The following is a 25565-nucleotide window of genomic DNA, read 5'->3' on the forward strand; positions in this document are numbered from 1 at the left end:
GAAACAAAATTTTGACCTCTTTAGTGTTAACAAGGATATTGTATAATATAATGAAAATTTGGACAATCTAAGGGCAATAATTATGGCATTCACTATGTGATATATATAAAACCAATCTTTTCACCAAGTTTCATGATGATTGTGCAAAAAATGTGACTTCTAGAGTGTTCACAAGCTTTTATATAAATATAAAAAAAACTGCCCCCCCCCCCCGCCAGCCATGTTATTCAACTGACCAGAACCATTTTCAAACTCAACTCTCATATCAAAGAAACGAATTTTCTGACCAAATTTCATGAAGGTTGGGCCAAAGTGAGTGTTCACATGTTTTCACTATAAACATATAGAGAAAAATGCCCGGCCCACTGGCGGCCATGTTTTTTCACCAATCTAGACCATTTTTGAACTCGTCCGAGATATCAATAAAACCAATGTTTTGACCACCTTTCATGATGATTGTGCAAAAATTGGAACTTCTAGAGTGTTTACAAGGTTTCTCTATAGCCAAATAAGGAAAACTGCCCCCCCCGGCAGCCATGTTATTGCACTGACCAGAACCATTTTTAACTCTATTCTCGTATCAAGGAAACAAATGTTCTGACCAAATTTCATGAAAATTGGGCCAAAAATGTGACTTCTAGTGTTTACATGTTTTCACTATATACAGTCAAATAAGAAAAACTGCCCCGTCCACTGGCGGCCATGTTTTTCAACAGACCGGAACCACTCTTGAACTCAATCAAGATATCATTAAGACAAACATTTTGACAAAGTTACATGAAGATTGAACATAAAATGTGACTTCTACAGTGTTTACAAGGTATTTCTTTTTTTTGACCTAGTGACCTAGTTTTTGACCCGGCACAACCCAGTTTCAAACTCGGCCAAAATTTTATTGGGGCAAAGCTTCTGACCAAGTTTCATGAAGATGGGACAACAAATGTGGCCTCTAGAGTGTTTATGAGCAAATGTTAACGGACGGACGGACGTACAACGGACAAAGACCGGTAAGAAAAGCTCATCTGAGCAATCAGGTGAGCTAAAAAGTACAATGTCAAAATTTTAAGTACTTTTCCAAACACTGTTCTAGTTGCACTTATTTCTTCAAAAATCTAGCACTTTAATTACAAATTTAAACAAAATAGTAATATCATCAATAGAGGGCATATGTACTGGTAAACAAGTATTTCTCCTTTGAAATGTAGGTTTTTTCATCAATACCTTCCTTAATAATGGAAAAAATGGCATGAAAACTTTACTTATACATAATTAAATGGTTCGTCATCTACAAGTCTATGTAAACAAGAGCTTTGTCACAGACATGACGAATACCCCACATGCCAAATTGACACAGAATATTTTGCGTGTTGTCTTCACAAAAAACAGTGGACACCATGCTCAATGTTTAAAACGCACTAAGTGACCCTGTGAACTAGTTTTTGACCCGGCATGGCCAATGTTCGAACTTGACCTACACATCATCTAGATACAACTTCTGACAAAGCGTGGTGAAGATCGGATGAAAACTACTTGAATTAGAGAGCGGAAACCTTGCTGAATGTCATTGTGTATAACGTAGTAAGTGACACCATCACCTAGTTTTTGATCTGGCATGGCCCATGTTCAAACTTGGCCTTAAGATCATCTAGATAAAACTTCTGACCAAGTTAAATGAGGATCGGATGAAAACTACTTGAATTAGAGAGCGGATACCATGCTGAATGTTAAACAAGAGCACCGCATAATGGATGCCAACGCTAGGCCGCGGATGCAGTTTTGAATAAATGAAAGCTTGTCAGATTATTATTTTTTAGAGGTCACAGTGACCTTGATCTTTGACCTAGTTACCCAAAAATGGGTGTGGCGTGTAGAACTCATCAAGGTGCATCTACATATGAAGTTTCAAAGATGTAGGTGGAAGCACTTTGATTTTAGAGCCAATGTTAAGTTTTATCAAGGCGGAAGGCAGACGACGAGCTGGCTATGACAATACCTCGGGTTTTCTCTGAAAACAGCCGAGCTAAAAACGCACTTAGTCACCCCATGACCTAGTTTATTGCCCAGCATGGCCAATGTTCAAACTTGGCATAGAGATCATCTAGATACAACTTCTTACCAAGATTTCTGCAGATATTGGATAAAAACTACTTGAATAAGAGAGCGGACACCATGCTGAATGTTTAAAACGCACTAAGTGACCCAATGACCTAGTGTTTGACCCAGCATGACCCATATTCAAACTTGACCTAGTCATCATCTAGATTCAACTTCTGTGACCCTGTGACCTTGTTTTTGACCTGCCATGACCCATGTTCAAACTTGGCCTATACATCATCTACATTGTAGATACAACTTCTGACCAAATTAGGTGAAGCTCGGATGAAAACTACTTGAATGAGAGCGGACAACATGCTCAATGTTTAAAATGCACTATGTGACCCCGTGACCTAGTTTTTGACCCAGCATGACCCATATTCGAACTTGGCCTAGAAATCATCTCGATACAACATCTGACCAAGTTTGGTGAAGATTGGATGAAAACAACTTGAATTAGAGAGCGGACACTTAATACGGACCGACAGACAGACAAGCTCACTCCTATATACCACCCTAAACTTCGTTTGTGGGGGTATAACAAAGCCGTTATTTAATGTGCTCATGCATATGTACAGCGCCCATACATGGGGTCAGTAAAGGGAGGTGATTTTACATTGAATTTTTTTTTTCCGGACATTTATATTATTTGAGTAAATGGAAAAAAAACTAGAATAAGCATGATAATTTTCTTATATGGAACATTATAATCACGTGAATGTATTCAATTTACTGTGCAATATGTCTCAGGGATTTCAATACCCGATAGTTTCTGAAAACCAGGCCCATGACCCTGTGCTTGAAATTGTCAGGGGTCAAAATACTAAAAACTAGATATTTTGTTTGTGGATATTATTTGATTGGTCTACAAATATAGCCTTGTATAACTTTAAGTATGTCTTAAAGACTTGCTTAACTAAAAATCAACTTTTTCTATAACAAGGGATGTTTGTTAAACATGCATCCCCCTCATATGGGCTGTCCGTTGTAGTGGCAGCCATTATGTGAATACGATTTTTGTCACTGTGACCTTGACCTTTGACCTAGTGACCTGAAAATCAATAGGGGTCATCTGCGAGTCACGATCAATGTACCTATGAAGTGTCATGATCCTAGGCAAAAGCGTTCTTGAGTTATCATCCGAAAATCAGTTTTCTATTTCGGGTCACTGTGAGCTTGACCTTTGACCTTGTGACCACAAAATCAATAGGGGTCATCTGCAAGTCATGATCAATCTACCTATGAAGTTTCATGATCCTAGGCGTATGCGTTCTCGAGTTATCATCCGAAAACCATTTTACTATTTCGGGTCACCGTGACCTTGACCTTTGACCTAGTGACCTCAAAATCAAAACGGGTCATCTTCGAGTTATGATCAATCTACCCATGAAGTTTCATGATCCTAGGCGTATGCATTCTTGAGTTATCATCCAGAAACCATTTTACTATTTCGGGTCACCGTGACCTTGACCTTTGACCTAGTGACCTCAAAATCAATAGGGGTCATCTGCAAGTCATGATCAATCTACCCATGAAGTTTCATAATCCTAGGCGTATGCGTTCTTGAGTTATCATTAAAAAACCATTTTACTATTTCGGGTCACCGTGACCTTTGACATAGTGACCTCAAAATCAATAAGGGTCATCGGCGAGTCATGATCAATGTACCTATGAAGTTTCATGATCCTAGGCCCAAGCGTTCTTGAGTTATCGTCTGACAACCACCTGGTGGACGGACCGACCGACAGACCGACCGATCGACAGACAGACCGACAGATTGACATAAGCAAAGCAATATACCCCCTCTTCTTCGAAGGGGGGCATAATAAAACATACATTTAATGTTAGTTTCATTGGAACATTTGCATCAAAATGATGCAAGGAAGATAATTTGGAGGAGTCAAAAGTGACAAAAGTGCAAAATGCTTGCATCAAAAAGCAGAATTCTGCTTCATTTGAAATCCCTGACTATCTTCTTCTGCGTATATAAATAGAGTTACATTTGTTTCCAATAGCAATATATAACATAACATACACATTCAATGTCTTCGAGGAAATTGATGACACTCATCAGATTAATAAACGGTAGATAATTTTATCTTTGGTAGTGAAAACACAGCCATTAATAACTATTCAATGGTGAAAATACACACAGTGAATTTACATGCATAAATTAATGGGAAATTTTATTTGATTCCTTTTAATTAACATGGTAACTAGCTATTCTGATAACTGTTTATGACAAAGCGTGCTGAGTGTTAAATGTTTAAAATCTATAATTTAAATAATTTGTGCGTGTTGACCAAATCAGTTTCTGGTTATACCATGTAATTGAGGTTCAACGAAAAAACGATTGAGATCTGTTGTGTTGTAGCAGACAACCAAAAATCTCAAGACAGCGATTTTTTTCCTCCTTTATAAAGTACCGGTAAACGGCACTTTCCCAATTACGAAAAGACTACAAATTTCCCATTTGCTGTCCAAAAATTTTCCAGTTTAAGGTAAAAATGGAAAATGCAACATTTAGTTTAGTTTCCCTATGCAGCTCTATGGCTTGAATCTAGGTAAATATAATATTGACAGCTTGAAAACACTTAGTTATCAATTTTAAAGTATTTGGGAGCATTAAATCAAATACCCCAATTTCCCATTTTGAGGTTTTCACGACTCCATTTTTCCCAATTTTGAGGTTTTCACGACTCGATTTTTTTCCATTCTGACAATGGTGGAGCCGATAGGGGATGTATATGTCCCCTACCGGCTCCACCATTTTCAGAAATATATATATATTTTTTTAATATTTGTTGCCATAGCAACCAGAATTTTTGACGTAGGAACAAACTGAAATGACGTGCATAATGTCCTTATTGCCATCTTATATAATCCATGTTTCAATTTTCATGAAAAAATATGAAGAACTTTTAAAGTTATCGCAGGATCCAGAAAAGTGTGACAGACTCACAGACTGACAGACACACAGAGCATAAACCATAAGTCCCCACCGGTGAAACTGGTAGTGGACAATAAACACTTACAATTAATAGAACATCCGTTAATACCGCTGAATGAAAAATACTAGGTAACCACTCTAGTTGTATGTTATGTATACTTCATTCATAATGATTGCTTGAACTACTAAAACACATTAACCGTGCCTGCAAAGTGTCCTTGAATAATCAGTGCTCCAGCAAGGCCGAAGGGTGCCCTGCCGTGCCCTTCTGAAGCACCACTGAGGCTCCGACCTACCCTTTTATTAAAAAAAAATTTGTTATAATATTTTAAGACATATAATAATTTATAAATCTCTTACACTGTAATTAATTTATTCCTCATTGACAGGGGTCTCGCAAGTGGGCGAAGTGGGCGATTTCTTCTCCCAATTAATCTTCACTTCGCACATAAATTTCATGAAGGCGAAGTGACTTCTCCACCTTTTAATGATTTACTTTGTGCCAGACATTGACCGATTTAAATCAATTTGATGTGGAGAATTGGACACAGGAGGATTTTCAGCCATAAGTTGCCCCATTTACAGGTCATGCAAAGTTGAACATTCAAAAGAACAGTCTGGAGCTATTACACTTCTTGAAATTGTTAATAGATGATGCCTTGATTAATTGCCTTCTGCTGGCTACCAATAACTATGATTCAGCAATGTTAAATAGCCCATTAAAACAATACTAAGGAATGATCAAATGGGAAGATGTAACCTAGTACTGGCAATAAATATGGGGCTCATTTACAGGTCAGATTTGGAATCTCTGCTGTAAAATGAGATTTTAAATGAAATTTAAATTTAAAACAAATATTTGAAACAAAATATGAATTTGATTTAATGTTGAATTGCTTAAAATTAACAAGGAAGTAAAAAGATTCTGAACATTACTGGCTTGTTACATTGAAGTTTATTTGATACACCTGTTCAGGAAAAAAGTAATTGAAAGTACAATCATAATCAACAATGAGTGAGAAATAAGGAAAATGTTGGTTTTATACACTTAACATGTCTTATTGTATAAAACAAGTTAAGAGTTGATTGAAAGCTTAACAGAAACCACTTATCTGTTAAGTTGCTGCAAAATATACATAAAACTTAAAGATCTATGAAAGGCGTTGACGCAAATGTACCATTTCTCCCAAAAATATTACCAATTCTCCCTATTTTGGCTTTAGGGAGAAGTGACTTCTCCCTAAATTTTGAGCCTAGCTAGACCCCCGCATGATTGTAAACATTTAATTTGCATCGTTTAATAATACTGCAAATACTATATTCTAACAAAGATTAATAATATAAAAGTTATTATGCAACAGTAGTGTTTTATACAGGAAGGAAAAGGGGCATGGCGCAAAAATTCAAAAAAGGACACTTTAGCGCGCGACATCCTTAAAAAGGGCACATATATATCTGTATAGTGACTTAATAACAAGCTTTGTTACACACTAACATTGTAGGTATATTTTTGAGATCTATTGTTGAATAATTAAACAAACCAACTCCAGAATGTATATTGTATTATGTGCTTTATATTTTCATATAGTAACACAAAAACAAGATTAAGCACAATAGGATATATCTTATACAAACTACATGTATAGCTTTTCAAAGATGTCCTAGAAGACTGTTAAATGAGTTACCCTCTTAAATAGTTATTTATATTTAAACCGTTACGCACAATGCACAAACAAGTCCTTTATATGCATCTTTGATGATCCTTCATATGAGAACTGGGCTTTCAAATAACTTACTTATTTTTAATTATTATTTACATAGAAGTAGTCTAAGAGTAACACAATGTATTAAAAATATCGCTTTGTTAAATCATTAAATAACAATATTTACATAAAAGAATGTTAATAAACTGGTTCACAATGATAATGACAAATATATTATTATTATTATGCACTACTTCTTCTTTGTAAAGCAATACAGAAATCAAGCATCAGGAATACATTTATCAAGCATAACGAATACAAACATCAATTTTACCAATAAGTTTATAAGAACTTGACAGCATCAATTTCGCGGTCTTATTTAAACACGGATTTTACAAGGAAACATGTATATAAAGTGATTGGTGTACGCGGTAGAATAACTCTGTACTACAGATCTATAAACGGACATGTACTGATTTAAGTATTGGCGCATAAAATTGTTAACGGGTGTTATTTTCACAACTTATTCGCCATTTGTAATTAATCGCTCACCATTTGCATTTAACGTTTTCGTTTGTAACAATTGTTTATAGTAAAAAAAAGGGTGTGATAATGATTCTCGGCACCGTCTTTAAAGTCCTTTTTAATTACCGGATTACACCTTTGACAAACAATAAATCTGATCCGATTTAATACAGTTAACAAACGTAGGCAATGAACTTTCCAAGCCAATGACGTCACACGAGATAAAGTCCTCACCAATTACTCGATAGACGCTAATCGGCTCCACTTCAAAGGGATGCTTTGAACTTTCATGACCATTTGTTGTGTTGTGTAAACTTAATTTCGCAAAAGAGTCCCATAGAACTGCGCCTTACCGTCTTGTGTTTCTTTGTCAATTTATACGCGTTAATTTGTCTCTTCGATGTAAACAATTGGTGTTCACGCAGTTTGGATAAAAGTGTTTATAATGCGGTCGAAAAGGAACTGTCGTGTTTTATGTAAATAAATAGGGGATAGTTGTGTTTACAAAGCAATTAATCATGTGTTTTCGAAGTTTCGATTTTATTTTTGATTAAGAACCATTATTCTAAGTTACTGTTCTAAAAGCATATGCATGTTCCCAGTTAGTGCGCACACACTCGCATGGGGGGTAGCCCCTTGATGTATAGACTGAGTTTCAAATTGACGCATCGCAGAAAAAATGGTTGGGTCAAAATCGAGTCATTTTCAAGTTGCTCGCGTCAAAACGCAGGATTCTGGGTCTATTAAAATCCCGGTTAAACCGCATATATTTTCATTATCAATTATGCCATAATGTCAACAGTTTATATTCTGATGCAGATGTTTGTAATTACCCACTTACAATCCACGCTCTAATCTTGCTGGACAGTTTCGTCGAGCCTGGGTGGATTAGCCAAGTAACTACATCGAGACACAAGTACAATTAATCGGTTAAATCAACGCACTCAGAAATGCCTATGGGCCATAAATCAAGCACAATTATCGATTCAATCTTGCAATCAAGCATACCTAAACAATAGAGGATGGAGCAGCGGGGTGCTCATGCCTGGGCGATAAAATTGAAATAACGAGATAACAAGGAACGTTATCAAAAAAGGGAAGTGGTTGTTTGTTGCTTTTTTTGCCTACAGGAAGGGCTGCGTGGCAGCCTTTGAAAAGGGCAGCGTGGCGGCCTTTGAAAAGGGCAGCGTGGCGCTAATGGGCTTTGAAAGGGGGCAGCGTGGAGTAACATAAAAAGGGTGTGGCGCCGCGCCACGCTTAAACGGCCTGGATAAAACACTAAACAGTAAGCATTCCAGACAAGACCACATGCTTGAAAGTGCCCTTTGAAAAAATAGCTGCTCCCTGCCCTTTTCAAATCCTAATTGGAGCAACATTTCAATTAAATAAAAGTAATTATTTAATGAGTGTTTAAAAAAGGAGACTTGTGATTGATGCATAATTTAAGTTTTATTATTTAACACATGCTTCTCAAAAGGAAATATGGTAACACAACATTTAAATTTTAAAGACGTCACAATAGCGTAACATAATAATCATAATCATCACAAATCAATACAACACTACTTCTTGAACATCGTAGCGGCTAATAAAAGGCTCTGTCAGCCTATCACTTGCTTTATTATAAAAAAGTAAAAAAAAAGAACTAACATAGTCTGGTCCTGATAATCAGTTAACTATGGATACTTAGTAAGAATGTCACAATTATCCTGTCAACAATATAAAAGTTATTATAATATGATTAAAACCCAAGAATACTTACATACATAAATTTCAAAAAATATTAACTCACAAACTTTCGTTAAAATACTGTACTATTTGTTGCAACAATACTTGTCGTTCAACTATTTGCCAATTTGGTGTGAAAAGGTATGACGGCAAATCACTAATTATTTCATCATAATTGTAAATTATAACATAAATTTAAACCTTGCGTCAACAAAAAGCTCACTTTGAAAAACGATTATTATTTATTTAATGTTTCCAGTTATAATAATTAACAACTGACAAACAATATCAGCGAAATTACCTTAAAATATTTCTTTATTTTCCTGTAGGCCATATAATTGGAACAGAGTGGCTTCCCATTAGGGATTACATTCAACTAAGATGCACACAATTTCTGTAGATCGATAATGTTTTTTCGGAACTGTAGATACCATACTAACGATTCGGAAGACTTTATTTCAAATAGCAAATCACTATTAATTAATCACTATTAATGAATTAATTTATTTGTAACGGAAATAAACCATCTATTTTTTTATTCCGCATAATTCAAAATCAAAACTAACACCCATGCGGAACGCCGTAACTTGATTTTGTTCTCTTAAAATAGACATGATATTTGTATATTGTGTGAACAGGCACCTACTTGTATTCTTCATTGGTGTGACCAATCAATCAAGATTCAAACAAGAAAAGCACGGAGATCAAAAGGACTTTCAGATCTAACACAAACAACAGAAATTGAAAATTCATATTTTACTGCAAAATGGAAGACGAGCGTCACGAGGTAATAATAATATTTAACCACTTAGACTTATCTTATTAATTCATGTGCATATGTTTGCAAAGATGATATTAGTATAATCGAATTACAATTCGTGGTCGATAGTTCAACCTCTTTTGCATAATTGGCATTCACTATGCATGCTATAGTAGTTGTGAGGGCGTTTTATTGCAAATCGTTATGGGCACAAATTTGATTATGTATGTCCGATATCGAAAACGAAAGTTGGACTTTAAAACTGGAGAGATCACGTGTTGATATAACCCGACTCGTGTTGCAATGAGTAAGCTAGCGATCCACTATTTATTATTCACAAAACTGGTTCTAAGATTCACAATCGCATCTTTTAATAACGTTTTTAGAACAAACGACATCCCATCTTGCAGACATGTATAATTTAATTTGTAGTAAATCCGTCTCCAAAACATGAACATGCACTCCAATAAGTTTTCTATTTCCAGAATCTTGTTTCAAAAGTGTCTGTAATAATATAGTTCTTTTCATTGTATTTAAATGTAATAGTTGGGAAATAACTTTTCCAATGAAAATAACATTGTCTAATGTTTGGTGAGTTTCAAGTTTCCAATGAATTGCTATGAGTATCCATACATGCACGGATTAGATATGATAGAACTCCACGACTCTCATCTGAATGTTTTCATTCTCTCAGCGCATACATAATGTTACTGTTATACACAATATAATCACTTACCCGCTTACTGAAGAATCTTATCCTCTGGATTTGTGTATTTGAATTAGCTACTATGAATGTCCGTGAAAATATTTTCAATACATCATATCCCGACTTACAATCAAACGATGTTTTGAAGAATTGTTTGGCCCTCTGTATTATTTGGCACTGACAAGAAAATGATTTACTCGAGATAATTTTTGTTTCATCAGACCTATAACAATATTTTCCTCTTTAATTGCATATCCGTATGTATTTAATTTTGATGAAATTACCCTCGCTGTCTCCATATACGATAATAATTTTCTATTACAGTATTGATCTTCCGTTTATGTTTTATTTACACATCATTGAGATCAGCAGTTTATTTTTATCTTCTCTATTCCAACACTAAAGCAATTCAGTATGGGTTTGTATTTGTGGATATATATTGGTCTTTATTATTTCTCAACTTTGTGTCACGCCTTTTGTAGATGAAGAAAAAACTATATTGCATATCCCTGTTTGATAATCAAATTAACATACCGGTACTATTTAACCACCCTGGTTTTAACATTATATGCAAGTTATGTCCGACCACCACGAAGGTACAAATTTAAAAACCATAATCAAATCATTACCGTTATTTTGTATATCAAATACTAACTGTATGAAAATTATAGAGTACTTTTTGCTTGGTTTTTCCAGTTGTAAACACATTCCTTTTAATGACAAAATTGTTACCCTTTTTTATTGAAAATTAAACATTTGTATCAGAATGCAATTTCAACGAAACCCATTATTTTCGTTCGGTGCGTATTTTCAGAAAATGTTTCTCTTATCGATAAGATGCCCTGTTATTGAAGGGCATTTAAGTAAATATTAGATCAATTTGTGTGAGAAATGGTGGGCATACTTGAACATGCAAGCTATTTCTTTAATTGCCAGGGATACTTCACTATCCATTTCCTATATATAACTTGGATTATTGGAAAATTGTAGGTCCGAAACAGTGTGCATACTTTGTACCGCAAGCTTCTTTTATCGTGTGAACTTTCTACACTTATCGTTTAGCATTTCACAATAACGTTCACGCCACTTCTTATAATAAACACATTTTACTTCATTATTTTACTATATACCTGGTCTTATCGGCAACCTTGTGTCCGATGCAATGCTGCAAACTTTTTCCCAGCAGGCTTATCTAGTGAACACCAGTTGTTTTTGAAGCAACGAGCAATTTCGGCCGCAAGCTCACGTTTGCCAGAAAAACTATATTCACATTATTGATTTTTATCTCAAAATATCACAATATTTTATATCTATATCTGCGAATGTGAATAAGCAATTTTTTACTTTACATTTGGTTCTTACATTAGTGTCATGCTAATTATCACACTTCATTTTGCTCTTCAGCTCTTTCAAATTCACACGCAGTTCATGTTCTTGCTGCATCATGCCTTACATGAGTGTATACATGGAAAATATTGTGTCTGACACAGCGGGGATAGTATCACACGAAACTTTTGGCATACTATGGTCCGAAAACTTTGGACATGCTATGGCCCGAAAAAAAAAGAAACCGTCGGCGACGGGTGATGCTCCCCAAAGTTTTTTTTGTCACAATATTGCACTATATATTCAGATAAAAGGAAACGTCTTGAGGGCACAGTAGTTGGGGGGACAATCATTTTTTTATATAAAATTTCAAAGGGCCATAACTCTGTGAAAAATCATCCGACCAGAACCCGCTGATAATATGCACATCTCCTCTTGGTTTTGAAGCTTCCCATAAAGTTTCATTGAATTCCGGTCATTAGTTGCTGAGAAATAGCCCGGACAAGAATTGCACTATATGTACAGTTAATGGAAAATTTCAAAGGGCCATTACTCTGTGAAAAATCATCCGACCAGAACCCGCTGATAATATGCACATTTCCTCTTGGTAGTGAAGCTTCCCATAAAGTTTCATTGAATTCCGGTCATAAGTTGCTGAGAAATAGCCCGGACAAGAATTGCACTATATGTACAGTTAATGGAAAATTTCAAAGGGCCATAACTCTGTGAAAAAATCATCCGACCAGAACCCGCTGATAATATGCACATTTCCTCTTGGTAGTGAAGCTTCCCATAAAGTTTCATTGAATTCCGGTCATTAGTTGCTGAGAAATAGCCCGGACAAAAATTGTGCACGGACGGACACACGGACGGACGGACAGACCAAGCGGCGACTATATGCTCCCCCCAAAAATTTTTGGTGGAGCATAAAAATTGGCAAACTTTGGCCCGCAAGGTCAATTTCACCAGATACACTGTCTTGATTTTCCATTTGTACCATTAATATCGCACATTATTAATTGAATTTACACAAGATCCCTAATTTACATTCATTACGACTGATAGCAACGCCTGAATTAATTCTTAACAGCATCTGCCCTCATCTAATGTTGCTACCTCATAATCACAAAATGATATACGTGGAAACAAGGCTAAGTAGAAATAATAGTTAGTAGACATACGATTCTATGTATTTCAGTTTCCGGAAGTGATCGAGTTATGTATTGGCGGCACCCACAACTACACCGCTTTGCGAAGCACGTTGACACGTGATGAGAACAGCGTCCTGGCGGCCATGTTTACTGGCGGTCAGCCCGTCCACAAAAGCAAAGAAGGAAGGTACTTCCTTGATGTGGATGGGCCAACATTTAAGACCGTACTAGAGTACCTCAAGTTCGGAACATTTCCAACGCTAAGTACAAATAGATCAAGCTCTGGGATCTTTGGAGGTGAACAATTTTTGTCGTACAAAAATTTTGATGAAGTCAAAGCCATTTATCGAACGGCATCAAGCTTGAAACTGGGTCAGTTGACAGAGTTCCTTGAAAACTGTTTCCCAGTTTATGTGGACGTAAAGCTGGAAAAGTACCGAACCTCGACAGTGGGCTACTTTGAAAGTTTGGCGCAAGTGCTGGCAACCATCCCTCCTCAAAGTCTGCTGCTACAGCGGCATTTCAGCGTGAGGCTGGTGAACAATTCTGACTTCAAGATCACGCCCGCGTGTTGTGAGCACGTTTGTCAGTACAATGAAAAGACCACAACGACTGCAGGGTTTGGCGGGTTTGGAGGGCAAACCGTAAGCAGTTACAGTGTTGATGTGGTCGTCAAGGTTGCAGTCGAAGTGGACTGCACTCTGTTGTCGTTTCTTTGCTATGACCTGGCGGAGCGGGGGTTCGACGTTCAGGGCAGAGAGTCGAGCTGCTACAACGTGTGTAGCAAGCGCCAAAATGTATTTGGTGGAAGCGTCATCAGGAACACACAATGCTGCAGACAGGAGCTATTCATACTGCACTTCCGTTGGCAACTGCATACTGCCACTGTAGCTCGACAACCGGGGTTGACGTTTGGTTTTGGACAACAACCAGTAACTGGTAGCTGTTTCGGTCAGGCTCAAATAACTCAAAGTCCACAAGGATTTGGCTTTGGCTCTGGGCCCGATCAGCAAGGTGGAGGTTCGTCTTCTTTCGGGTTTGGTCAGGCTCAACCAACTCAAAGTCCACATGGAGGACCGGGGTTCACGTTTGGTTCTGTACAACAACCAACAACTGGTGGCCTTTTCGGTCAGGTCCAAACAACTCAAAGTCAACAAGGCTTTGGCTTTGGCTCTGGATCCAGTCCGCAAGGTAGCGGTTCTTCTTCTTTCGGATTTGGCCGACAAAATCCCGTAGCCGGATTTGGCCAGCCTCAAACCACATCGTCGTGCTTTGGTGCAGGTAAAACACGTGAATTTTCTTTAAGTCAAAACGTGGCAGTTTCAAAAGGGTTTGGTCAGTCAGATCCAGTAGATAGCGTGACACAAACTGCCACGGGAACGCAAAAATCAGGGCTTTTCGGGACATCACAACCGGGGCCTTTCGGCACACCAGCGCCGAAGATTTTTACCGGATTTGGGATTTCCTCGTTCGGTGGTACGCCCAAATCTGCATCGGTTTTTACAGATACCAAACAGGAAACACAGAAGCAAACCTTACCATCCGCTTCATTTGGCTCGCCTTCGCCTCAAATGGAATCCTTGTTTGGTAAAAGCCCAACATCATCTAATGTGTTTGGTGGTAAGGCTGTTTTTCACAACCCTATCGGTGCCCAACAGGTTCAGCCAAGCTCGACATTTGCTGGCTTTGGTCTCGTTAAGTCGGAAGTCAAAGAAAGTGACTAATACCTGGAGGTCAGTCTGACCGTTCCGTACAACGGAATGTACATGTATATGCAATGTTTTGGAGTTTGCCTTTATTATGGAAGACATACATTTTGTTACGATGTCTCGTATATTGAAAGGGACTTGTTCACAGTTGAGCACAATGACAATTTTCCCCAAAAACAAATTTCCAAATATCGGTTCGTTCGTTTATGGACAATAAGCAAGCGACATCGTAAAAAGAGTTTGTAATACTTTTCATTGGTAATTTAGCAAAAGCGTATTTCAACCTCATGAATATATCGTTTAAAGGGACCTTTTCACAGATTTTGGAATGTATTGAAGTTTGTAATTCAATGCTTGAAATTGATAAATGTGAAAATTAGGACTAAATCTCAAGCAAAACACAAGAATAAATTTAAAGTAATAAGAAAGTTATCCTCAATTGGGCTCGTACCACTGACCCTTTGAGTAAAAGTCTTACACTAAAACCACTCGGCGCTCCGTGCTCATACAGTGAATGGTGTATTTTATACCTCATATAAGCAATCCTCGAAATGTCACAAAATATAACGACAACAACAGAACTCTCCAAATTATTCATTCGTTTCGCCTTTGTAACGCTTTATAATTTTCAGGTCTTTAAATCGTCAACAGATGCATATTATTGTTAGACCGTAGTAAATGTTCAGTATTACTGTTTCCTCTCAAATATCATAACTACAACGAAAATAGTAAAACTGTTAGCAACGTAAATAAGCAAACCTGAAATATTTTTTTTTCAATTTTGTAAACTTACCAAAACGTGAAAAGGTCCATTTAAACTATCCAATAAAAGAAAAAGTCTGGGTGGTGTTGCGGTAGCGAGATATCATTTGCTTCGAGAGGTCCGGAATTCGAGCTCAGGGAACGGCACATTAAAAATGTGTTTCCTTCGTATTCGTATTATTGAAAGCTGTTTCGAATATAACGATTTTGTTTAAAAATTAATTTAATGGCATTTGTCAAAAATACGAAAATCTGTGAACACGTCCCTTAAAACGTTTTACTAATTTCGTGACTTATACGTACAAACACAACTAAAAAACATGCGTTCTGTGAAGTGTATATATGTTAGCTAAGATGTGTTGCTGATGAAGCAAATTAAAAGGGCCTTTTCACGTTTTGGTTAATTGACAAAATTAAAAAAAGAAATGTTTCAGATTCGCAAATTTTCGTTGTAGTTATGATATTTTAGAGGAAACAGTAATACCATACTCTAAAATATCTATTATACGAATCTTTAGAGGATTTAAAAACCTGAAAATTATAAAGCGTTGAAACGCGAAACGATTGAAAAATTTGGAGAGTTCTTTTGTTGTCGTAATATTTTGGGACTACTATTACTACTCGGATTGCTTATATTAAGTATAAAACACATCACACATTGTATGGCGACGATTGGCCGAGTGGTCTAAGCGATAGACTTTTACTCCAGGGGTCAGTGGTTCGAGCCCAGTTGAGGGTTTATTGTTTTTTCTTTCTTTAATTTTAATCTTGTTTTTTTACTGGAGCTTTTTGTATCCAATATTTACATTTATCAATATAAAGCATTTTATGACAAAGTTCAATACATGCCGAAATCTGTGAAAAGGAATTTTAATACAGGAAATGATATCTTGCAAATCATTGATAATTTGTATTCCTTCTGTAGGTTGAACGAGAATGTCATGCCATTCAGAACGTGAAGAACGTGTGTAAAGTTTCAATTACCACAATTACCAGAGTATTATATGAATAATTTAGTATTGACCGCGTATATTGTAGACACTTGTGAGTTTAAAGGTAAATTATAGCGTATGTACTGAAATCTATTTTCATGTTTAAAACTGTACAACAAATGTATGTGTATGTGTATATATGCTTAAACCATTAATAAATGTTTTAAACTGCATATTCATATATTATTCTTATAATTAAATTTTCGTTTTACTGTATCTATTTTTTTTTGTATATAAATTTTAGTTTTGCTATGTAAAGATAATATTTTTATCACTGCTATCGGTATTATTAGTGTATAAATAATAAATATAATAAATATATTTTTATCATTATTGTGAAAAGACAATTTATTTATTTTACTCTAATTACATCATCAGGTTTTTAAATACACCTCTCCAACTTTTTTTAACAACTTTGACTCCAGTTATCCTCACAAATTTTTTTTAACATCGAATCATTATTCATATTTTGTTTGTTTGAAATGCAAATACGTTGCTATGTTTGTAAATAGTTTACTGAGAAAGGAACCGTACTAGCTTAGCTAACGTTCCAATCCTATAAACTTAATATGTTTGTTACTTATTTTGTAAACAGATTTTGAACTAATAAGGTATCAACAAATATGGTTGCAGTAAATAATTATCTTTTAGTTGTTCCTTTTAATAAAAACTGTACTGCTAGTGTTTTCGTCCATTTAGTAAACGTATACTTAACCAGAATTATACAGAGGATTATGCACTCTGCATAAAACGTTGTACATGTATTTATCTTACTATAGACTAAATTATTTATTATAAGTGGTGAATTACTGAAGATTCTAGGGGAATTAATTCGTGAACGTTTTATTACTAGCCCGACTAGGGACTTCTTTTTAAAATTTCAAATTCATTTGAAATTAAAGTTTGATGCATGTTATGTCACTGTTCATAAATGCAAATCATACTAAATCATTTAACACAGGAGCGTTCATTCACCTATTTTAGTATAAGCACTTTGGGGGTTCTTGGGCATGACTCCATAGTAAAAGTATTCCTCTTGGAACTTCGTTCATGCATTGTTGAGGGCGTCTTATACCTAAATATATCTTAAATTATTGTTTAAAACAAGAGCTTGTCACAGCAGTGCCAAATCCCCGCCGAAATGTGTTTGCTTGTATGACAACATTTGTTTTAGAGAGTAGAATAATATTTGTAAAAACAAATAAAGGGAGATAATTTATTTTGCTCCGGACAAACATTTACTTTGAAATTAAATAAAGGGAGATAATTCAAAAACTAAGGTAGATAGAGTTATAGTTCTTAGTCACTGCATTTCTCATACTTGCCATCTGTTTATATTTTAAGTTTCAAGTAAATCCCTTAAGTAGATTTAGAGTTATGCTCCGGACAAAAATTTACTTCAAAATTTTATAAAAGGGGAGATAATTCAAAAACTAAGGTAGATAGAATTATTGTTCTTGGTCACTGCACTTCTCCTAGTTGCCATCTGTTTATATTTCAAGTTTCAAGTAAATCCCTTTAGTAGATTAAGAGTTATGCTCCGGACAAAAAATTACTTTAAAGTTATATAAAAGGGGAGATAATTCAAAAATTAAGGTAGAAAGAGTTATGGTTCTTGGTCACTGCACTTCTCCTAGTTGTCATCTGTTTATATTCTAAGTTTAAAGTAAATCCATTGAATAGATTTGGAGTTATGCTCCGGACAAAGTTTCGGACGGACGGACGGGACCAATTACTATATCCCCTCCGAAAAAAAATTCGGCGGGGATAATCAAACACAAAACAGATAACGATATTTTTTTTATCGAAAACGGATAAATGAAATAACATGTAATAGGTATAATTATGATGACAAGAATATGCCTTAGCCATCTAAAGTACTTGTTAATGCTTTTTAGCGTGTTTAAATGTTTGACTTTATAAATCAACTGTACGAACGTGCATAAGTGCGTAAGCCCAGGTCCGCCCCTGAAAATGAAATACATATAAATATCCGAAAATGTTGCAGAAATTTTGAATTTCAAAATAGCAAAAATCACAAGAACCATGTTAACATGGCCATCCCCGCCGAAATGTGTTTGCTTGTAAGAGAACATTTGTTAATAGAGAATAGAAAAATAAATAAAGGAATATAATTAAAAAACTACGGCCGATAGAATTATGGTTCATGTTCACTGCAGTTCTCCTAGTTGCCATCTGTTTATATTCTAGTTTCAAGTAAACCCCTTCAGTAGATTTAGAGTAATGCTTCGGACAAAAATTTACTTTGAAATTAAATAAAGGAAGATAATTTAAATACTAAGGTACCGGTAGATAGAATTATGGTTCTTAGTCACTGCACGTCTCTTACTTGCAATCTGTTTATAGTTCTAGTTTCAACTAAATCCCTTCAGTAGATTTAGAGTTATCCTTCGGACAAAATTTTACTTTGAAATTATATAAATGGAGATAATTCACAAACTAAGGTAGATAGAGTTAAGGTTCTGGGGCACAGCACTTCGCCTAGTTGCCATCTGTTTATATTTTAAGTTTCAAGTAAATCCTTTCAGTAGATTTAGAGTTATGCTCCACGCAAAAATTTACTTTGAAATTAAATAAAGGGAGATAATTCAAAAACAAAGGTAGATAGAGTAATGGTTCTTAGTCACTGCACTTCTCTTAGTTCCCATCTGTTTGTATTCTTAGTTTAAGGTAAATCCATTGAATAGATTTGGAGTTATGCTGTTGAAAAAATGTTTCGGAAGGACGGACGGACAGACGGACGACACCAATTACTCTATCCCCTCCGAAATTTCGGCGGGTATAATAAAATGCATTACCTGTTAATTATGATAGCTTTGGGTTTCCTCAGTTGTCTTAGGCTAAGGTGACTGCTAGAAAATGTCTTGAGTGTTGATTAAACCCAGAAGACATTGAAGGTGGTCATCTTGGTACCAACAATGTTTTTAAGTCAAACGTATATTAATCATAATTTTAATTTTATTTATTATAATTATTATTTTGTTAATTTTAATTTTGTTTTGATTTAATAAAACTGTCATTGTTTGTATTTATGTTTTCCAAGGCCAGGCTACTTTCTAAATAAATAAATTTGACATTTTGAAATAAAAAGGGAATGAGGTACAACAAGTGTCCTTCATTTCGGATTTTGCGGGGCATATATCAATTTAACGAATTTGCTTGTTTCTTTATGTTGTTAATAATGTAATCGGCGTAGCTGTCTTGCGATCCCGCCATGTTTTGTAAATGACCGTCACTTTTAAGTACAAAAATTCGGTTAAAATCAAAAAGAGATAAAATTCTAATATGCGAGGCGCTGTATTTCAAGCCTCCGCGGTGTAGAGCAAGAACGTGGATTTTGACAACAAGTGGTCCCGGGTTCCAGGTGTAGATTAATTATTATTTCTTGGTATTATGATGAATTTGGGCTTTTATAATTATTTTTGACTTTTCTAATTATTATGTGTGGTTAATAAAAACATGAAATTATATGATTAAATATGAAAAAAATATGTAAAAGAAATCAATTTCCCTAGTCAAAAGTTTCTTACACGTTTTTGAACACGTTTTTTTTATCCCAAACTTTAATTGACAAGTTCTTTCCTTATCAGTGTAGCTAGGTACTATGTTTATATAGCTTGTTACAACACGAATTGATTATTATCTATCCATCATTTAAACATATGTAAATATATGCTAGCACAATTAAACTATAATATATGGAAACTATGTAATTCTAAATAAAATTGATAAGGTGAACGATATAAAATATTTCGACTGTTTTGGTTGAAAAATGAGTTACTTTTCATAGAGTGATATTTACTGTTATTGTGTTTGTACAGTCAGTTAAAGCTTTCATCAATTTTAGTAATCACCTTCCCCAGTACCAATCCCTTTCTTATCAGCCTGTTACGCATGATTTAACCTATGCCAACCGCAATTCTTTATAACACCTTTATCACACGTGGTATGAAGTTTGAAATAAAAGAATAGTACTTCATATGCTACCGGTTAGTTTTACTTTTTTATAACTTTTGATCAAATATCTCAAAAATGTTGGATTCAAATATGTTCAAAATAAATTTACAATAGCGTTTTATAATTACCTTTAGATGGTTAAATAATTTGTATTGATTAACAGTAATCATATATTCATGTATAAATATTGTAAAAATAAATTAATATTATAATATAATATATTTTTGTAAATAATAATATGAAATGTAAAGATATAACAATTTTATCACACGTAGTGTAAAATCGCAAATACAAGAATTGTACTTCATATGTTACCGTGTGTCGGGAATTCATAACTTTGACGTTTATCCGCTAACATGCACGCGACGTCATGTATACTATCGACGTCACTTCTTATGTTGTACATATACAAGTTCGTATTAACGTTTATTAAAAGGTCGAACCTAACGCACGATTCCATAGTTTATTAACACTATACGATCATACGCAACATTTTGGTGCCGTGAATAAAAGAAAAATGCAACTTAACAAACTCATTTCGTTGCGTGCAGCTCAGCGTCGAATAATAGCGAAACAATTTGAGAAACTCGAAGAAATTTCTTCAACCTCCGAGTCGCAGAAACTACTGGACATCATTCAAGAGAAGACACACACGATCAGAGGATTGAATGAAAAGATCATCAACCATGCAGACCTCGGAGATATAGAAACTGAACTATTCGACAGTGAGGAATATTCCATTGAACTTGAAATGAAAATACACAGATATCAAGAAAAAATCAAGACATTAAATGAGACAACATTTGAACAAATAGATGCAAATCAAAATCATTTCACGACGGGCAATGTACGGCATTCAACGCAATTGCCTACTTTCAGTGGTAACATAAGCGAGTGGCAAACATTTTGGGACTCATTTGACTCAGCGGTGCATCAGAACCCAATACTCACGGATGTACAGAAGTTTTCGTATCTTTGATCTTTAATTGAAGGGAGCGCAGCTATGGCGATCGGTGGATTTCCGTTGACAGGCAGAAACTACCAGAATGCGATCGAACTATTGCGGGAACGTTACGGACAGACGCACAAAATCATTGATAACTTCATGACATTATTATTAGAACTTCCGCCACCCCGAAATTCCGTACATAGTATTATTGAATTTCATGACAAAATGGAAACCTATATCCGGGGTCTAGAGTCACTGGGACAGTCACAAGATTCGTTCGGAGATCTACTTGTTCCAATCATAATGAAGAAGCTCCCACCGGATGTGCGAAGCAACCTTATCAGGAGCCACGGAGATGACAAGTGGCAGCTTCAGGAGCTACGTGTGGCCATCGGGCGGGAAATCAGAATCATGGACGCCGGCTATAGCAACGATCAAGAATTTCATCTCCCGACTGCCTCATTCCTCACAGCTTCAAAAAGGGAGGTAAGCCGACCCATGAAAAGTAATGTCAAACCGCTGATATGTCCATTTTGTAGTGAATATCATCAACCCCAGATGTGCAACAAGATTATAGACATTCACCAGAGAATTGACATTGTGAAAAGCAAACGCTTGTGTTTCAATTGCCTGAACCACCATAAAGTGTCGGACTGCAAATCTAAATTTCGATGTCGTCATTGTAAAGGTAAACACCACAGCAGCATTTGCACAAAGAAGACGACACCCGCTTCGTCCATGAATCCGGAAGCCATTCCTTTCAAGTCGGCTATGACCAACAGTGCAATCTTACACACTGCCTCCCATGATAGAACAAACGTTTTATTGAAGACTGCTGTAGCCGAAGTTCTATACCAAAGTCATAGTTCTTCCGCCAACATTTTACTTGACGAGGGTGCACAGCGATCCTTTATTACAGAGGACCTCGCGAGGGTTCTACATCTCCCTGTTACCGGACATGATACAATTTCTCTGGCTTCGTTTGGTGGAATGTCACAAGGGGTTCGATCCATACCTACAAGCGAGATTTACCTGAAAAGCGAGACGAGGGATTTGATAAAACTGGAAGTTCTTGTAGTGCCAACGATAGAAGTGCCATTACAGAACATACCCACAGAAATACGTCATTTGGATTATCTGAGAGGTCTGAAATTAGCCCATCCGCTCACAGAACACAACAACGATCTGTTTGAAATTTCGCTTCTGGTTGGTGCGGATTATTATTGGGATATAGTTGAAGACCGAGTAATCAGAGGCAACGGACCAACAGCGGTGAAATCGAAGATTGGTTATTTGTTGTCGGGACCACTTCCGGTATCAGGACATCGAACCACTGACCTACACATGCTGAATGTCATCAGCGCTCCACCAAGTACATTTGAAATGGTGAAGTTTTGGCAGCTTGAGTCTATGGGAATATCTTCAGAAGAGTCAACAGACGGTACTTCCGGTAACCTTCAAGAATACATGTGCAACAGCATTTCATTCGAAGATGGTCGGTATGTGGCAAAATTACCCTGGAGAGATTACCACCCAACTCTACCAACCAACTACGATATATGCAAGAGACGGACAGAGGCTACCATACGCCGATTATCTCGAGAACCGGAAGTGTTAAAGACGTATGGAGAGATAATCGCCGATCAGCTTAAAGGAGGTGTCATTGAGAAAGTAGACCAACAAGAAGACGAACACACAGTGCATTACATTCCACACCATGGAGTGAAAAAGGACTCGGTAACTACACCAATACGTATCGTATATGACTGCAGTTGTCGCCAATCTCGTGACCAACCAAGCCTCAACGACTGTCTTATGTCCGCCCACCTGAATTGAATAACCTTACGGGGATTCTTCTACGGTTCAGGATGCACAAATATGCGGTAGCCACTGATATCGAGAAGGCGTTTTTACAAATTGGTCTTCATGAATCTGACAGAGACGCCACGCGCTTCCTGTGGTTGAGTGACCCGAGTGACCCGTGCAGTCCACTGACCACATATAGATTCAGGACTATTCTATTTGGTGCAACATGCTCGCCATTCATTTTAGGTGCCACAATTCGCAAGCATCTTGAACTAAACAGTAGTGAATGGGTGACCGATTATTTGAAAAGAGATTTGTACGTTGACAACGTGTTATCAAGTTTCTCTAATGAACAAGATCTACTTCAGTTTTATTCAACTTCGAGAAAACTGATGTCAGCGGCAGGTTTCAATCTACGTGCTTGGAACTTAAATAGTGAACAACTTCGTGCTAAGGCATCTACAGAGAAATTGCTAGACACGGACACTTGCACAAAAATTCTTGGAATGCAATGGATTTGTAAAGAAGATACATTGACGTTTGCGGAAAGACAGATAGAAACAAAAGGTGTGATTACCAAACGTGCAATTTTACAACAAATCTCACGAGTATTTGATCCGCTAGGATTACTGAGTCCTATTACAGTAAGGGCGAAGATTATTCTTCAAGAATTGTGGCAACAGAAATTCGATTGGGACAGCCCATTACCAATGGATGTACAAGAAAAATGGCGTAATGTTGCGTCGGACCTGAATTCTTCAGTCAAAATCAATTTCCGACGTAGCTACTTCCATGACAACCATGACGTCATTGCTGAAACAAAACTTCACGTATTCTGTGATGCCAGCATGTCGTCATACGGCGCGGTAGCATACATTTCCAGGGGTTTCGAGACCACGCTGGTGATGTCAAAAAATCGCGTCGCTCCGTTGAAAAAGTTAACCATACCGAGATTGGAGTTAATGGCGGCAGTGACAGGTGCCCGTCTGTGCCAACATATCATACAACAGACAGGCCTCTCCGATGTGTGCCTGTGGTCTGATAGCCAGATCGTTTTGCACTGGCTAGTATCAAAGAAAACGCTACCACGATTTGTTCAGAACAGACTGACAGAAATACTAAGTTTGACTCAGAACCGGAAGTGGAGGTTTTGCCCGACTCATGAAAATCCCGCCGATCTATTGACACGAGGGTTATCAGCATCACAACTCCAATTGAGTGAACTGTGGTTCAAAGGACCGACGTGGATTTCTACACCCGATGCTTGGTCGGAGTGGCAACCGACGAGTGACATGGTTACTGTTGCAACAGTAACGGCAACTAATAATTCGCAAGAATTTATTGACGTGAAAAGATTCAGTTCGTTTCAGAAACTGATCAGAGTGACTGCCTATGTTCTGCGATTTATTCATTATTGTCGCAATGGACGAAAACCAGCAGGCATAAAGCTAACCATTCAAGAAATGACAGAAGCTGAAACAGCATGCATTCGAACCTGCCAGATGACATCATATCCTGAAGAAATCCAGTGTTTAAAAGATAACAAGAAGGTATCGCCGCTTGTTACACAGCTTAAGCTTTTCATGAAGGACAATGTGATTTGTTGTAGTGGACGCATTCATAATGCAGCCTTAGAAGAAGAGACGAAACATCCGATTTTGCTGTCGGCAAAGCATGCATTCACGCACCTGGTAGCCAAGGACGCCCATGAGAGGTTACACCATGCCGGACCCAGCTCAACTATAACACTTTTGAGAAGAAAATACTGGATACCAGCTATACGTCCATGCGTTCGTTCGATATTACGAAAGTGCGTGATCTGCAAAAAGGTTTCTGGTAGACCATACAAAGCACCAGACCCTCCTCCGTTACCGAAGACAAGAGTGTCAGACGTAGCCCCGTTCACGTATACAGGTGTTGACTATTCCGGAGCTCTTAGTGTGCGTGACACTAACGGAAACGACATGAAAACATTCATATGTCTGTTTACCTGCGCCAGTACGAGAGCCGTTCACTTGGAACTGGTAACAGATCTGTCGGCGGAGTCATTCCTGTTTGCATTTAGGCGCTTCTGTAGTCGCAATTCAACACCAAAAATTATGATGTCTGATAACGGCACGACATTCACGGCTGCTGCTAGACATTTGAATAATTTGTGTGAATCTGCGGTTGTGCGTGACGAATTCAACAACCGATTAATCGATTGGAAATTCATCCCTACAAGAGCCCCTTGGTTTGGGGGTTGGTGGGAAAGAATGATCGGTCTCACCAAAAATGTATTGAATAAGGTACTTGGTAAAGCGTACGTGACATATGAAACACTACAGACTATTGTCACTGAAGCAGAAGCCGTTATCAACGACAGACCCCTTACTTACGTCACTTCCGGCGAGCTAGGACAGCCGGAAACACTGACGCCTGCCCAT

General features: G+C 36.9%; 2 protein-coding genes across 9 annotated transcripts in view; one reads left to right on the plus strand and one right to left on the minus strand.

Annotated features, from left to right (window-relative positions):
• The window catches only part of LOC127833672 (FUN14 domain-containing protein 1-like), a 25769-nt gene extending 14994 nt beyond the window's left edge, over positions 1 to 10775 (minus strand). For 2 of the 8 annotated variants that reach the window (XR_008027537.1, XM_052359071.1), the window contains exon 1: positions 9874 to 9997. Coding sequence is in view for 4 of the 8 variants with exons in the window: in XM_052359071.1 (XP_052215031.1) it covers positions 9874 to 9915 (42 nt within the window). In the remaining 4 variants the exon portion in view is untranslated. Of the gene's footprint in view, positions 1 to 5249; positions 5322 to 9034; positions 9153 to 9301; positions 9486 to 9646; positions 9671 to 9873; positions 10005 to 10496 lie in introns of those variants that run through there. The other 6 variants (XM_052359075.1, XM_052359072.1, XM_052359076.1 and 3 more) reach the window with 6 other exon arrangements.
• LOC127833671 (uncharacterized) lies at positions 9555 to 17088 on the plus strand. Its single transcript, XM_052359069.1, has 2 exons — positions 9555 to 9787; positions 12991 to 17088. Exons 1-2 carry the CDS (start codon positions 9767 to 9769, stop codon positions 14665 to 14667), a joined length of 1698 nt encoding a protein of 565 aa, XP_052215029.1. The 5' UTR covers positions 9555 to 9766; the 3' UTR covers positions 14668 to 17088.
• Positions 17089 to 25565: the final 8477 nt, after the last annotated feature.

Source organism: Dreissena polymorpha, chromosome 6 (genome assembly GCF_020536995.1).
Source record: "Dreissena polymorpha isolate Duluth1 chromosome 6, UMN_Dpol_1.0, whole genome shotgun sequence".
NCBI classification, from domain to species: Eukaryota; Metazoa; Mollusca; class Bivalvia; order Myida; family Dreissenidae; genus Dreissena; species Dreissena polymorpha.